The 14,544-nt window shown below is 36.0% G+C and overlaps 3 protein-coding genes across 3 annotated transcripts; 2 read left to right on the forward strand and 1 right to left on the reverse strand.

Annotated features, from left to right (window-relative positions):
• Window positions 1–249: 249 nt before the first annotated feature.
• Window positions 250–3,873, forward strand: LOC111397854 (aspartokinase 1, chloroplastic-like; the record flags this gene model as incomplete). Its single annotated transcript, XM_023024823.1, has 9 exons — window positions 250–414; window positions 1,751–1,900; window positions 2,005–2,100; window positions 2,242–2,358; window positions 2,503–2,622; window positions 2,706–2,798; window positions 2,888–3,004; window positions 3,180–3,296; window positions 3,497–3,873. Coding segments are annotated over 9 exons (1,167 nt in total), but the record flags the coding sequence as incomplete, so codon positions are not given.
• A 3,708-nt stretch (window positions 3,874–7,581) lies between these two features.
• LOC111396887 (coiled-coil domain-containing protein 86) lies at window positions 7,582–8,568 on the forward strand. Its single transcript, XM_023023483.1, has one exon. The coding sequence runs from the start codon at window positions 7,641–7,643 to the stop codon at window positions 8,244–8,246; it is 606 nt and encodes a 201-aa protein (XP_022879251.1). The 5' UTR covers window positions 7,582–7,640; the 3' UTR covers window positions 8,247–8,568.
• Window positions 8,569–9,221: 653 nt separating this feature from the next.
• Window positions 9,222–13,815, reverse strand: LOC111396886 (sialyltransferase-like protein 1). Its single transcript, XM_023023482.1, has 11 exons — window positions 13,586–13,815; window positions 13,429–13,508; window positions 13,177–13,263; window positions 13,005–13,082; window positions 12,825–12,916; window positions 12,504–12,705; window positions 11,807–11,897; window positions 11,268–11,326; window positions 10,367–10,515; window positions 10,140–10,221; window positions 9,222–10,037 (listed from the first exon to the last, which is right to left on the reverse strand). Exons 1-11 carry the CDS (start codon window positions 13,692–13,694, stop codon window positions 9,651–9,653), a joined length of 1,416 nt encoding a protein of 471 aa, XP_022879250.1. The 5' UTR covers window positions 13,695–13,815; the 3' UTR covers window positions 9,222–9,650.
• Window positions 13,816–14,544: the final 729 nt, after the last annotated feature.

Consider the following 14,544-nt stretch of genomic DNA (forward strand, 5'->3'; position numbering starts at 1 on the left):
TTTTTTTTATGCATATGAGTAGGTTATTTTGTTCATTTGATATATTGCAATGCAAGTCTTCATATTCACTAATTTTGCAGGGCAAGTAATCTTTCCTGAAGTAAGGACTGTAATTTCTGTTGTTCGTCAAATTCATTTGTGTCAAATTCATTTGTAACAATAGCATTTGTTTATAGTTTTCATTTAAAATGGTGATAATGTAATGTATCTTATCTTAACTCTTTTGATTGCCTTTTTGCTTGTGGTTGACATTTTGCAGAACACCTATTTCAGTTGGAGCAACTTCTGAACGGAATTGCTATGATGAAAGAGCTCACTCCAAGAACAAAAGACTACTTAGCCTCTTTTGGAGAGTGCATGTCCACACGAATTTTTGCTGCCTATTTGAATAAAATTGATGTCAAAGCTCGCCAAGTATGCTTCTTCTTTGTCAACTATCTAAAACTTAGCCCTTGTAACAAGTTCTGTAAGTTCCTTGCTTTTGATCTAATAAACCAGTGATTCGTTTTCTCAGTGATTCACAGGCCTTGAGGTCTTTGTTTGTCTTGTATTTTCAGATTGAGCAGTCTTTGCTACACTTATAATTTACAGTAATATAGGTACAAGAACTTGTTATGAGACAGTGGTGCTATTATTATGGATTATCTCCGTTGGTGCCTCAAAATTACAATGTAACTAAAAATTATTTAATCATTTGAGTGCAGATAAATTCCTATGTGGAACAAAAAAGGATTGACTGCTTTTTGGCTTTTAGCCGATCAAGCATTGGCTTAGGGCCACTTCGTAGAACCTCACTTGCCTCCAATCACTATTGTGCCAAAAATGGAAAAGTGATTAGAGAAGATAAATTAAATTTTTTTTAATCAATTTAACTCAAATGCTTTGTGAAAACCTATAAGCTACTTGTAAAACATTATTTTCACTTCACATTCTCATATCTTTTCTCTGTTATTCCATGTGCTATAGACATGAATGCATGCACCTGTGTTTTAAGGTTAGCAAGTGAGACACTTATGAGTTGAATTTCGAGCAAATAGATTAATAACGTAATTATATCCAAGTTGATGCAACCAGAAAGTAAAGTAGCACGTGGACAATTAATTAAGAACTAAAATAATACAAATATGTACATAATGACATTTATTTATTTATTTATTTTTTCTTTTGCCGCATTAATAAAAACACCCCTCCCATTCAATAGTTACTGTAAAATGGTAATTAGTAAAAACATACCCCTCCTATACATTAGTTACTGTAAATTCTTTTAATCTTCTTTACAGGATGATTTTTCAAAAATTACAACTATTATCCTTTAGTATTGGATGATTACGTCCATGTTCGATCTGTATTAAATTTTACGTGTTTTCCAATTCAACCACTTGTTGGAGTTATGTTTGTGTCTGCCACATGCGACAACTTACATTCCCCACCTTGGAGAAGTGTCTGTGCATCCTAGGCTGTATCCCAGTCCCAGTGTGTCATGCACTGCATTAGTTAGCAACTAGAATGTGCCGGCACTTCTCCAAGCCTGTCAGATCTTGTGGCATCATATTTATATTACAAACATGTCTATCTCACTTAATGAGAAGGATTTCTTTTAATTTTATTTGCTATTATTGGATAAGGATTTTCTTATAGTTTTCAATCACATAAACCTTTTCTTTTGTGCTGCCTGCTCAATAAAGTAATTCTTTTACCTTGTTTCTGTCACATGATTTGGATAAATTAATAACTCACATCTTATTTACAGTATGATGCCTTTGATATTGGTTTTATAACAACCGATGAATTTACAAATGCCGAAATATTAGAAGCAACTTATCCAGCTGTTGCAAAGAGATTGCATGGTGATTGGATTAAGGATCCTGCAATTCCTATTGTGACTGGCTTCCTTGGAAAGGTTGCTTCCATTATGATTCCCGTTTACATTTACTGGATTACCGTACTTGTACACAAATTTCTATGATCTGGAGATAAAAAATCAGAATGGACATTTCATTGTAGGGTTGGAGAACTGGTGCTGTGACTACATTGGGTAGGGGTGGGAGTGATTTGACTGCCACTACTATTGGTAAAGCATTGGGGTTAGGAGAAATTCAGGCAAGTGATTTTCAAAAATTATGTGGTCTTGCTTTGAGGAAAAAATAGCATTACTATCTAATCTGCATGGAACTATTCTGTAGTATACAATTACATGCATAAAATATATAACCTCTCCCATCGCTGTTTTGCCCTTTACAGGTGTGGAAAGATGTTGATGGTGTTTTGACATGTGACCCCAATATATATTCACGCGCAGAGCCAGTGCCATATTTAACCTTTGATGAGGCAGCTGAACTTGCTTACTTTGGTGCTCAGGTACCACACAATCTATATGCACTGTATAACGTAGCTACATTGTCAGGCTTCAACATATAATAGAGAGTTACTTGTCGAATGGTGCCCCTATTTCTTCTGGGTCTAACATGCCTACGCCATACATCTGTTTCTTTGGATTTAAAGGTCCTCCATCCACAGTCGATGAGACCTGCTAGGGAGGGTGATATTCCTGTTCGAGTTAAGAACTCATACAATCCGAAAGCTCCCGGAACCCTGATTACTCGAGCAAGAGATATGAGTCAGGTTAGAAGCATCATAATGTTAACAAACAAAACATGGTCAATAGAATGGTCAAAAGGCTTACATCTATTCTTTTTCATTTACAGGCAGTACTTACTAGCATCGTCTTGAAACAAAATGTAACAATGTTGGATATTGTCAGCACCCGAATGCTTGGTCAATTTGGGTTTCTTGCTAAGGTGAAGGCAGCACTTGCTGCTTGATCTTGCCAGGTTTGTCAAGTATTTTGAATCTCAAATGAAATTGCCAATATGATGTCTCTCTTCAGGTGTTTTCAATCTTTGAAGAATTGGAAATATCTGTGGATGTTGTTGCCACGAGTGAAGTTAGTGTTTCCTTGACATTGGATCCGTCCAAGCTTTGGAGCAGAGAACTGATCCAGCAGGCAAGCATATGAAATCGGGCAGGGCTTCTTTTTATTATCAAAGATATGTATTATAAGCTAAAAAAACATCCCATCAATTTATGGTTTCAATTTCATGTTGAGTTTTAGCCGTGGGCAGGATTATTTCCTTTGCTTCACTAGATAAGTCCTTACCTAGTTCTCACTTGTTGAGCAGGAACTAGATCATGTTGTGGAAGAACTCGAAAAAATTGCAGTTGTGAAACTTCTACAGCGCCGATCAATCATCTCTCTCATAGGAAATGTTCAGAGGTCGTCGCTGATACTAGAAAAGGTGCTGCTATAACCACAGCATGTTTATTGCGAAAGCCCATTACATTTTAGCATAGTTATCTTTTTGGTTTAATGCTCCTGAGTCCATTAATATTGCTTTTATAATAAATTTCGAGCAATTATTTTGCGCTCCTCTACGTTCTTTGTTGCTGATGTTTAGTCTTCTGTTGATTTTCAAAACTACCAATTTTTACGTGGCAGGCATTTCATGTGCTTCGTACGAATGGAGTCAATGTTCAGATGATCTCTCAAGGTGCTTCAAAAGTCAACATTTCATTGATAGTAAATGACAGCGAAGCTGAACAATGTGTTAGGGCCTTTCACTCTGCTTTCTTTGAGAGTGATATATTAGGGCTTGTATCAGGACCTGAATCTGGAAATGATTCGATATGAAGATGGATGATTGGAAATTAACATAAATTTTATCCACAATAGTTGTTGCTCTCTGATTCATATTTAAACAAGTAGTAGATGTTCTTGTTTTCAGAAAATTTAATCGTGGGTAGGTACCAATAGCAATGTATTTGATGAAACTGTGCAACTACTTTGTTGAATATATACTTTGGGTTATCAATTAATGTTCACAAAGGATTAACGATGAGTCCTTGCCTCTACCAAGCAAATATTTACAAAGCTAACCAAACCATAACGTAAGCGAGCATTTGCATTATAATCAACCTTGACGGTAAGCTGCGAGTAAAAATACTTAGATTGATTTCATCACCCACTCCATATCAGTAGAAATCGTTATCAAAAGCACATGTGAATAAAAACGTGAAAAGCCAATGGATTCAGTTGAAGTTTGACTAGTCAAAGACTGCTAAATGTTATTAACGAAAGGGTCTAATTACCTACATGCCCTAATTAGAAATCTATAAGTAGGTATAGCCAGGAACAAGGAAAGGCACGAAAATTTGAATATCCTACTTTCATATGGTTATTTCTCTTCTTGCTCTTACTTGAGCATTAAATGTGTCACTTTATGAGGAGAAAACCTTGACTCGATGAGAGGAATTAGCTCATTACAATTTCAAGGTCAATAAATGGGCGTCAAATGTGGGAAACAGAACAAAGGTAGACAATCTAGTACTTCTTGAGTTAAAACCACTGTAAAAACTGTTAAAAAATGAGTCATGCAAAAGCAGGTCTCATCAAAATAGAGGCATTGAAATTTAGGTAGAACTCTTTGCTGATTTTCATAAAGATGATGGTAGTAATCCACAGAGAGAACGAGAAGAGTTCAACGTCTCACACTAAAAAGAGGACAGCAAAATCACCAAGGATTAGTAAGCAAGCTGGTAGTAATTCAGCCTTGCGAAATCACTGGTTTCAAGGTAACTCAAAACTTAAATCTCCTTTAATTCAATTTATTGATAATAAGAATGAAATCACATGTCCTCATTGTGATGTTCAGATCATGCGAGCCATAATAGCTGGGAATAGCTTTAATTGCATGCTTGTGGATTGCGAAAATCTGACGATTATTTTGATCAAATGCAAAACTATGCTGATAGATGGCCAAATCCTATGCCTCGGACAGACTACTCTAGCAGTAAAACTAGGCGAGAAACCTCGAGTATACCATGGATGCATGAATTTTCTGATTATTGATAGTAGATCAGCTTACGATCGGATATTAGGAGAATCTGCTTTGAAACAAAATGAATATATTAGTTATCCATTAGCCAGTTTTACATATCATTTCCAACTTCCGTAGGAAAAGCTTATATAAATGTCCAATACAAGGTATTAAGGAAGGTGACACAAATGCAAAATAAAAGTCAAAACCACAATAAATCTGGAATGATTATGCGGCAACAACAAAGCCATAAATCAAGGATGAATTTTCTGATCTGCAAAAATCATGGATGAATTCTCTGATCTGTAACTGATGCATTGCTGTACCTTTAATTAGGTGGAATCTGTAACCTCTGTATATTTCTTAAAATAGACTTAACAGCTTTGTATAAAAGTGTATTCAAGATATCAATAAAGAGTGTGTTGAAATTTCTATTGTGAGCACTTGAATCCTTCATATCTCTATACGAGGATGCTGCCTTAGTGTTGATTTATCTTTGACTATAACCTTATAGTTTTGATCATAACAAACAAGTTAATATTTATAACAATTAATTTTTTTAGCGATTATAGTCGTTGAAGCATTCAATGATTAATTGATCGATCATCGTCAAAAGATCAAAATCAAGACTATCAAATTGAACTCACAATGAAGGTCAAGATTGAAGTCATCAAGTCATCCAAACATTCAAGACAAGAGCTTAAGAGCCGAACTTCAAAGAAAAACCAAGACGAGACCCTAAGATCCAATCTTCAAATAAATGTCAAATATCAGGCTTTCTTATATCAAATGTAAAGGTACTAATACTTTGATCTTAGATCAAATGTAAAGGTACTAATAATTTGATCTTTATCGTTCTTCCCTTCCTCAATGCTCGATTCTAACCATCAATTTTACTCAAACCCTACCACAACTCCAACCATAATCACACATGTTACGCTCCTATCTGAACCACTTCGAAAAGTCACCACCACATCATGTGAGGTGTGAAGCACTCATCCGAAGTGGTTCAGAAAGTTCACCACCACATCATGCGAGGTGTGGAACACTCATCCGAAGTGGTTCCGAAATGATTTCACCAATGGTGACGATCTGCTATCACACTACGAGACATAGGTAATTCTTCGGGACTAACCGAAGTGCCCTCGCCCTTGAATCCGAGGCGAAATGCACTCCGGGGACCTTTGTCAGAGGATTCATCGCCAATTTCAGAATGAGATCTTTTTCAAGATCTTTTCTACCCCTAAGGTTTAAAGTGATTTGACATCTCCATGAGATTAGTTGATGTGACGTATCAACTTTATGTCAACTCAATTCGGGAGAAGTAATTACCCGCCCACTCTATAGATGCAGTCGATTGATGCCTATGAGTAGATGCCTCATACTATCAAATGTATACACGTATCTCACATCCAACAGTTCTTCTCACCTATAAATACTCAAGGCTTGGCAAGAGGTAAATGTAATGACACTCTTACTACTTAGCACCTCCTCCCCACTCTCTTGCATGATTCAAGCACTATTCCGATCGCTAACTTGATCGTTGGAGTGTATGCGGCCGCCACCACCTCCGTTGGTTCCGATCGTGTGCTTCTGACCGTTCGTTATTGTGTGCAGAGAGGAATACGTGGAGTGACTATCGGTTGGCCACGTGGAGGGTCCAATTTCCGAGGTCAACAACACCTGCAATCTATGTGTTATGCAAATGAATGAATCACATCTGTAACACCCTAAAAATTGTAAAATGATAGAATTTCAAAGAGGGGGTGGAGCCACAATTTCATACAAGTAATGGGTTCGATGGCGATATAAGCGTGGTAGTAGCTGATAGAAATGGTAGCGGTAGAAGAAGAAATAGTGGTGCGGTGCCCCCATGTAGTTAGTAATAGAACTCCACCGGTTCACGTCAATCGACGAGATAAACATTAGATTTTGTAACAAACCAACATCTTGCTTTTGGTTGTGCACGTCTAGGTGAACTTGAGGTTAAAGTGGTGGTGGTGGTGGTGGATTTGAAGTGAAAGAAGTGGTGGTGATGGTGGTGGATTGTGAATTTGATGTGGTGGTGAGATTTAGCCCTCGTTTGGCCCCTATTAATTTTTATTTCATTTCATTACATTTAATTTTTCTTTTTTCTAATTTCAACCACACAATCTTCCATAAAATAATATTATACATAAATCGAAAACTTCTCTTTCTTTCTTAACCACTGATTAAAAAAAAACTACTATTTCACCCATTTTATTTTTCACAAAATGGGGCCAAATGGGGGCTTAGCTGATGTCGATAGCAGTGGAGAAGGGTGAGGTGAAGAGTAATTTTGACAATTAATTAGGCAAATTGTGATAAATAAATAATTCGTAACCTATAACAAATGTTATTTATAATTAGATATGTAATTGTGATCCACAAATTGTGTCTTTATGATTAGTATATAATTTTGACATATTTAATTAAATTATAGATCACAAGATTTTATCAGATGTCAGAAAATTATGATCACCTGATTTTTTAAATTTTTTTCACAAGATTTTTATTTTAAAATTATATTTTGAATCATTTGTAATTTTGAAATTATTTAAACCTAAAAATGTGATCTAGGCCCAACAACTAGTTAGATGGTAAAGCCTAATTTAATTAACCCAAGCCCATCAAGTGATTTACCCATTTTCTGCGTTCCATATATATATACATTCTTTCTATTACCACCAACACAGCCCCTTCTTCCCAAATACTGGAAACCCTAGAAATTTGTCCGTGTTTACAATGGCGTGCACGATTGATTTTAGGTCCCTAGACGAGGGATTTGGCGGCAAGACCTTCAAGCGAAAGAGAGCCGAACAAGAAGCCGATAAGCTAAAATTATTGAATCCCTCTCCTGAGCATGACGGCATGGACGTCGACAACGGGAATCCACCTCCGTCGAAGAGACAGGCAGTTCCTTCTTCTGATGATCCCAACAAGCCGTCCGCTTCGTCCTTCGGAAAGCCGACATACGACGGGGTGATAGCGGGAAAGTTGTCCGGCCGCAAGTGGAAGCAGGCAAGGACGCGGCGGTCGTCTGCGGTGCAGGTGAGCAAAAAAGGAACGACATTTGAGCAGAGAGCGAAGGAGAAGGAGATAAAGAAAGCGTACGTGGAGAGAATGAACGAGCTGAAGGAGGAAATACGGCGGAACAAACAGGAGAAGCGGAAACAGAAAGAGGAGCGTGAGAAGAAAAAACAGGAGAACATACTCAGGTCAGGGACTAAGCTTCAGAAAATTACAAATCCCAAGACTCTTAAGAAGATCGCCAAGTCCAAGCAACGCAAGCTCCTCAAGGTCGTACCCGATGATGTTCTTGGTGGCAGTAAGAAAACTAAAAAGGATTGAAATTAACAGTTTTGTTTCGTTTTGTCATAATGAGAATCTGTGGAATCTTGGTCGATTTTATTCACTGAATTACGATTAAATTGTTTTGCTTTAAAATTTTTGTGAGAATATGTTGTTTTCTATTGATACTCGTTGGGTGGGTTTTTGGTTTTTATCTCATGACAATCGAATCAATGCATCCTTTATTTATAGGTAGGTGAGATTGAGATTAAGAAGAGAAAATCTTGTTTAATTATCAATCATCGTGTATTTTGGTGTCTTTCCAGTTCATCAAAGAAAGCAATATGTAATGACTGGAAATTGAGTATGAGGTGATTCTTGATTGTGGGCGTAACATTTTTATGAGGGTGAATGTAGTGAATGAGGTGCTAGGGATGGATTTCTGCACACAACACGAGAAGTTATTCACTTATTTGTTTCCATTTTGCATTGTAAAATATTCCTGAAATTCACTGACACATTACTTGCCACATGTATTTGCGTAAAAAATTGTAAATGACTGCTAAGAGTTGCAACTGTCTTCCGGTTCGTGTAGAAAAACACTGCAGTAACAAACATACAAGGTTAAACACAGGCCTGCCTGGCCTTGTGAATTAGCAACTAGAACTTGATGCAACTGCTTTTGGGTTCTTACTTTCTTTGATAGTCCTCTCAATTACCACGTTTGAGCTTCACTTCAGGATACATTAGCCATTTGTTTCGCAGGGACGACTCCTAAATATATTAAAAGAAGAAGATATAAGAGTAGGCAGGCATTGTGATAAATTCAAATAAACGGAGAATGTGGAGCTATAGTCGTTTCGGTTGCTTTGATTTATTGAAGAACATGATTTGGTAGACTTGGACACTTTGATTCACCAGGTGCAAGAGCAGCTAGACAATGATACCCATCATACAAATCGAAACTTTATTTTCCCTTTTCCGTCTCGCACAGTCTTCTTGTAGTTGGCTCAACACAGTTGTAGCTCTTATCAGTAATTTACAATTTTTTATTACAGAACAGTGAATTCATAAACATAATCAAAGGGTATATGGTGATCCTGAAATCAATTCCTTACTCATTTCCTCAATCTCTTGGCTCTCATACTCGCAACTATCAATAAAATAAAACCCTAATGTGAACTCATACAGTTTTAAACAGAAGAATTTACGATCAAAAGCATCCATGAATTTTCTTGAATATAGTCTGTCCTTCAGTACCAATCCTGAAAAGGCACAGCATCAAATTAGAATGGCCCTCTGATCGAACGGAGAAACAGAGAGGCGATCTGGCAAAAACATTGTGAGAATCCACATCCTGCTGGGTCTCTATCATTGTAATTTTCACAACGAACAAAATTTAATTGGTTCTGCTTTCGATTGTCACTACGTCACAGTACAAGAAAGCCTCCATCAATATTCTGCTTACGCCTCGGATTTTGAGGAATGCCTCACACAAACTAGATCATCCAATTTATTGCCATCCATTTTGTACATAGAAACACCTTCCATCTGAATAAAATGCTCACGAGCTGCTTTTCTTAATTTTTCGAAAGGCATGACTTCCCATTTACTGTAATTTGAATTCCTCCTGACATCGCTCATATCTGGAGATCCAGAGGTAGGCCCGCTTCCATGAGCATTACCCCACACTTTACAGTTATGGAATTGACCCAAGTCACCGTCTTCACCAGTTTGATTCTTCTTCACGCGCACAGCAGCTGCATGAGCTCTGCTTATCATTTCTCGAGTAGGCACATCTGACCAGTCCTGCTTCCTTTCAGCTCGCATGGGAGAATGGATCCTAATAACCTGGAATTTTGGATATTGAACAAAATGTATAAATATTCCAAAAAGCTCTTTGGTCTTCTATTCACAAGAGAACTATGTTCAGGAACAAAGTAATATCCTTACACCAAGGCATTCTAAAAGCTGGTAGTAAGCTCGTCCTTGAAGTGGATTGTGTCCTTTCCTTGGTGTTGAGAAGTATCTGGTCCTACATATGTAAAATTTAAACACGTGCAAACTTCATTAGTTAGTGCCATAAAATAGATAAGAGTTCCATCAACACCAGAACAATAATTAGTAAACTACAGTTTTGAAATCGTGTATGCAAATCATATAGTTAAGGTTAGACTGACCACTCTGTGTATCCTGGATCAACAGTGAAACCATATATATCAACAACTTCACACATGGAAAGTGCTAGTTCTATTGATTTCATTCCAGTTCCTTTGGCACCTCTGCGAAGCACAATACCTTGGAAGAGATACACTGGATTTGGGATCCTCTGCATCAAGCACATAATAAATTGTAATCCTATAATTCAAGACATATTTAATGCACCAAAAATCTCAGCTTCTAATTGAAACTCAAACGGTTACTATTGATTCCAAAAATACTTTTTTCTTTATTAAGAACCAAGCTTCTTATTTAATGCACAAAAAATCAGCCTTACACATTTTCTAAATCATGTAGAATGCCAGGTTGTTTCTCTTGTTCTCCCTCGTTATCCACTTGAACAAATATTTTAGCATGTCAAAAGGCTCCATCACATGGATTTTAACTGGATCAAAATCTCAATAACAAGAACAGTTTATCATATTCTGAAATCATTATTGGCAATTTCATTGAATATTTTATCTGTTACGAAGCAAGCAAATGAAAAAGTATGAGCTCATCACATCTAAATTCTGTCAAGTATGGAGTTCCATTCCATACAGGTCCAAGAAAAATTACTTGTGTTATCTACATCTTAAGAATTTCATTTGCTTTGAGTATTGTCTCAACGTAAGACTTCATGTAATAGATCAATGCCAACCCCAACTGCGACCCCCAACCAAAGAAAGGGAGAAACTTATATGTACAAAATCAAAGTGGATGGGAGAGGCAAGCTTCATTCATTTTACGGTCTTATAAATTGTTTAGAAGAACATAGAAACTAATGCTACTGCAATGACTCATTCCCTCCAAGAATCTCATCTTGATAATTGATCATTCAGAGAAAACATTAATCATGCTTATGATCCATGTAATAATTACCTTTATCATTGCATTAAAGTCTCTATGCGTAAGACTTTTGATTATAAGCACCTCATCATCTGCAGGAAAAGAAATAAGAAAGTAAGCACAGCTGACTCTCTCATATCACGTTGCTGCAAAATTTCCTTTCATTGCCTTCTTCTCTTTGCCCTTAAAGAGGACTACTCATCACTAAGACTAGTTGACATGAAGTTTGAATTATATTTTGATCAGGGTAGCTAGAATCTCTCACCAACCAATCTTCTAAAAAGGCCATGATGGAAACCAAAATATGCGATGACAAGATCAGTAGTTTTAGTAAATAATATAGAAAATTAAGTAGATACCATATCAAGGCCAAACCCATTAGTCTATGGTATAATCCTTCCCTTTAGTTCTAAGGTTATGTTTCCTTGCCAAATACAATGAAGACAAATTGATATGAGAATAGTGGGAAAGCATGACAGGCTAGGAGGATGGGGAGGAGGATAATGTAAACTAAGAATAGCAAAATAATAGAGGTGAAGTATTTTGGACAAATAGACACTTATATAACTTACCTGAACCATTGAGAATGGGAATCATGTTACGTGCAGCACCTCTCACTACAAGGCGAAAATCTCTCTTCAGCCCAACATACTTGCTATATTTCTGTTAAGTATGGACAGAGAAGAAATTATTAATTATTTCTACAGGACATTCCAAACAACTTGTGAAATCAGAAAAAAGAATAAAAAAAGGGGAAAAAAGAAGAAGAGAGAAACTTAGAATCATGTAGCAGAATAGTTTGAAGAATGTATCAAACGAAGAAAGATACAAAGAACAGATCATAGGAAGCAAAAACAAAATTTTCATTTTGTTTAACACACCAAAAGTCAAAATCATTCCGCTCTGAGATTGCAAATAAATGACAATTGACTTACAACATTAATCACGTTCTAAGTATGCAAGGATCAAATCTCATTGGCTTGACATATTGTACAGTAATAGAACTTTTTGAATCATAGAGCTTGTATGTGCACATGTGAACGACAATAGAACTTTTTAAATCCCAGAGCTCATGCAGGCGCATGTGAGCGGGCAAGTCAAATCACAATGGCTGTGACAAAATATACGATCAAAAAATTTCAAAGAGCCCATGCTGTGTGCAAGCGCACATGCATGCACACACTCAGGTACTTAAGACACACAGAGAGAGAGAGAGAGAGAGAGGACAAGAATCATCTATGACAGAAAACCAGCATAAAAGTAATGTACCTCATTAACAGGGGCTTCATTGTCTCTTATAACTGCATCATGACTGTCGATTTCCTTCCCAAACTCTGTCTTTAAGAGATCTCCTGAATTTCCAACGACGGCACAAGTTCGAAATTGGCGGGGATGGAAGGGTGGCTTTGCTGGTAAAAGAATATTAAGATGTTTCTCACACAAAGTGCGATTATAGCACTTGTCTGCACCTCTATAATAATCAAAATGAAACAGGAGAAAAATAAAAAGAGGGAACATAAATATGATTCAACTTGAAATTGCAGTATAAAACGACAATAATTATTCAAAGAAGAGGAGGCTGTCCCATACAACTGTGCTATCCTTTTTGCAGCATAGTTTAACCACCCGTCAGGCCGAGCATCTAAATACTCCCTTGTCAGCACTGTAGTCATGTTACGATACTGCATTTCAGATAATCACTGCTTATTTTATGCAATATGAAAGCAAGTACCTTGACGAATGAGAATAATATCAATAACAATGACAAACCTGTTCCCACAATAGTATTGCTTCACAAACATCATACTTGTATTCCAATGGCTCAAAAATTTTAAACTGTTCATTGTACTGCAAATAAAACCCAAGATATGAAAAGGGCATATAAGTACTAGACGTGCTCTAAGAAAGGGAATAAAATTGAGCAAGCAAAGAAGAGACAAACCCAGGTGCTATTAGTCCCTTGAGGGAACTTGAGAACCAAATTACAATGATCAATTATGTGTGCAGTGAGTCCAAGCCCTCTGTTCTCCTTGAAGCAAAATACAAGTATAAAAGCAATTATTTGCCACTTGTTAACAGCAGCGAAATACTATTAATTCATGAAACAAACAGATCCTATAAAAAGCAAGCATAAATTCCGTGTTCCAGATTATAAAGCAGCAGATCAAGCAACTCAAAAAAGTAAATAACTAACCACGCATTGTTGAACACTGGACTGAAAATTAGATAAAATCCGAACATCCTCCTCGTTGATTTTAGAAATTTTAGGGTTACCTGAATATACAGAAACAATGAAGCATATACAAACGCGAGTATGGTTAACGAGGCAATTGCAGATAATTAACAAGTACCTATGGAGAAATAGGACTGGAGGGCGCAAAAGAAGAGAGAGAAAATGGCAGCAGCAGAGAGCAGATAAAGGAGGCTGGGTCTCCTCGTCGGTTTTCTCAGAGCTCTCATATTCTAATTCCTTTAAGCGAAGCAAAGGAACGAAGAACACTGAACATGTTAGATCGGAATCAGCTTCTGTGCCGAATTGTTCTTAGAGCTGTTAAATGTTTCGTCTCCTTATATGCGTTGGGATCCGATCTTAGGGTCCCGTTTCAAATTCCATAGGCATTATTGGCATTAATTACAAATTTACAAATTTTCATTAATTACTTTTGTGTAAAAATTACTCATAAAGTAAAAATACATTAATAAAAAATAAAATCACTTATAAAAAGTTAATTTAAGTAAAAAATCATTTATATAAAAAAATTATTTAAAATTACAAATTTATTTAAAACTGTAAAATTTACTTATAACTTAAAAATTTAATGATAAGTAAATAATTCACTTTCTAAGTCAAAAATTATTTATAACTATAATATCAATTATGAGTGAAAAAAATATACAAAAGATTATAAATACCGAAAAGGTTAAAAGTTCTTTATAACTATAATATCAATTATGAGTGAAAAAAATTATACAGAAGATTATAAATATCGAATGTATATTGTACAATTTATTTTTTATTAAATTGCTGAATAATAAAAAGCATAAATTGAAGATTAATGCTTTAAATTCCATAGGAGTTTGCTTTTTAATTTTTAGTTTTCTATTTTGAGTGTCTTATATTACAAAAACCACGATTTGTCATTGTAGAGATCTGTTTACCTAAATAAAAAGCTGAAAAAAATATGTTTGATTTGGAAATTGTAGAACTTATTTTATGAAGACTTATTCAATGAATTAAAATAGTCAATAAAATAAAATAATTTTATGCTAATATGCTATTAAAATTTTTACGCTATTAAAATTTTTACAT

The sequence above is a fragment of the Olea europaea genome, chromosome 7 (assembly GCF_002742605.1).
Source record: "Olea europaea var. sylvestris chromosome 7, O_europaea_v1, whole genome shotgun sequence".
Taxonomy (NCBI): domain Eukaryota; kingdom Viridiplantae; phylum Streptophyta; class Magnoliopsida; order Lamiales; family Oleaceae; genus Olea; species Olea europaea.

What these genes read in the sequence shown, in the direction of transcription:
- LOC111396887 (XM_023023483.1), top strand. Translation starts at nt 7,641, where the DNA reads ATGGCGTGCACGATTGATTTTAGGTCCCTAGACGAGGGATTTGGCGGC.
- LOC111396886 (XM_023023482.1), bottom strand. Translation starts at nt 13,694, where the DNA reads ATGAGAGCTCTGAGAAAACCGACGAGGAGACCCAGCCTCCTTTATCTG. An exon ending in CCAGTCCTATTTCTCCATAG is followed by an intron (nt 13,509 to 13,585) that starts GTACTTGTTAAT and finishes CTGTATATTCAG; the next exon opens with GTAACCCTAAAATTTCTAAA. An exon ending in AGCTTTTAGAATGCCTTGGT is followed by an intron (nt 10,038 to 10,139) that starts GTAAGGATATTA and finishes CCAAAATTCCAG; the next exon opens with GTTATTAGGATCCATTCTCC.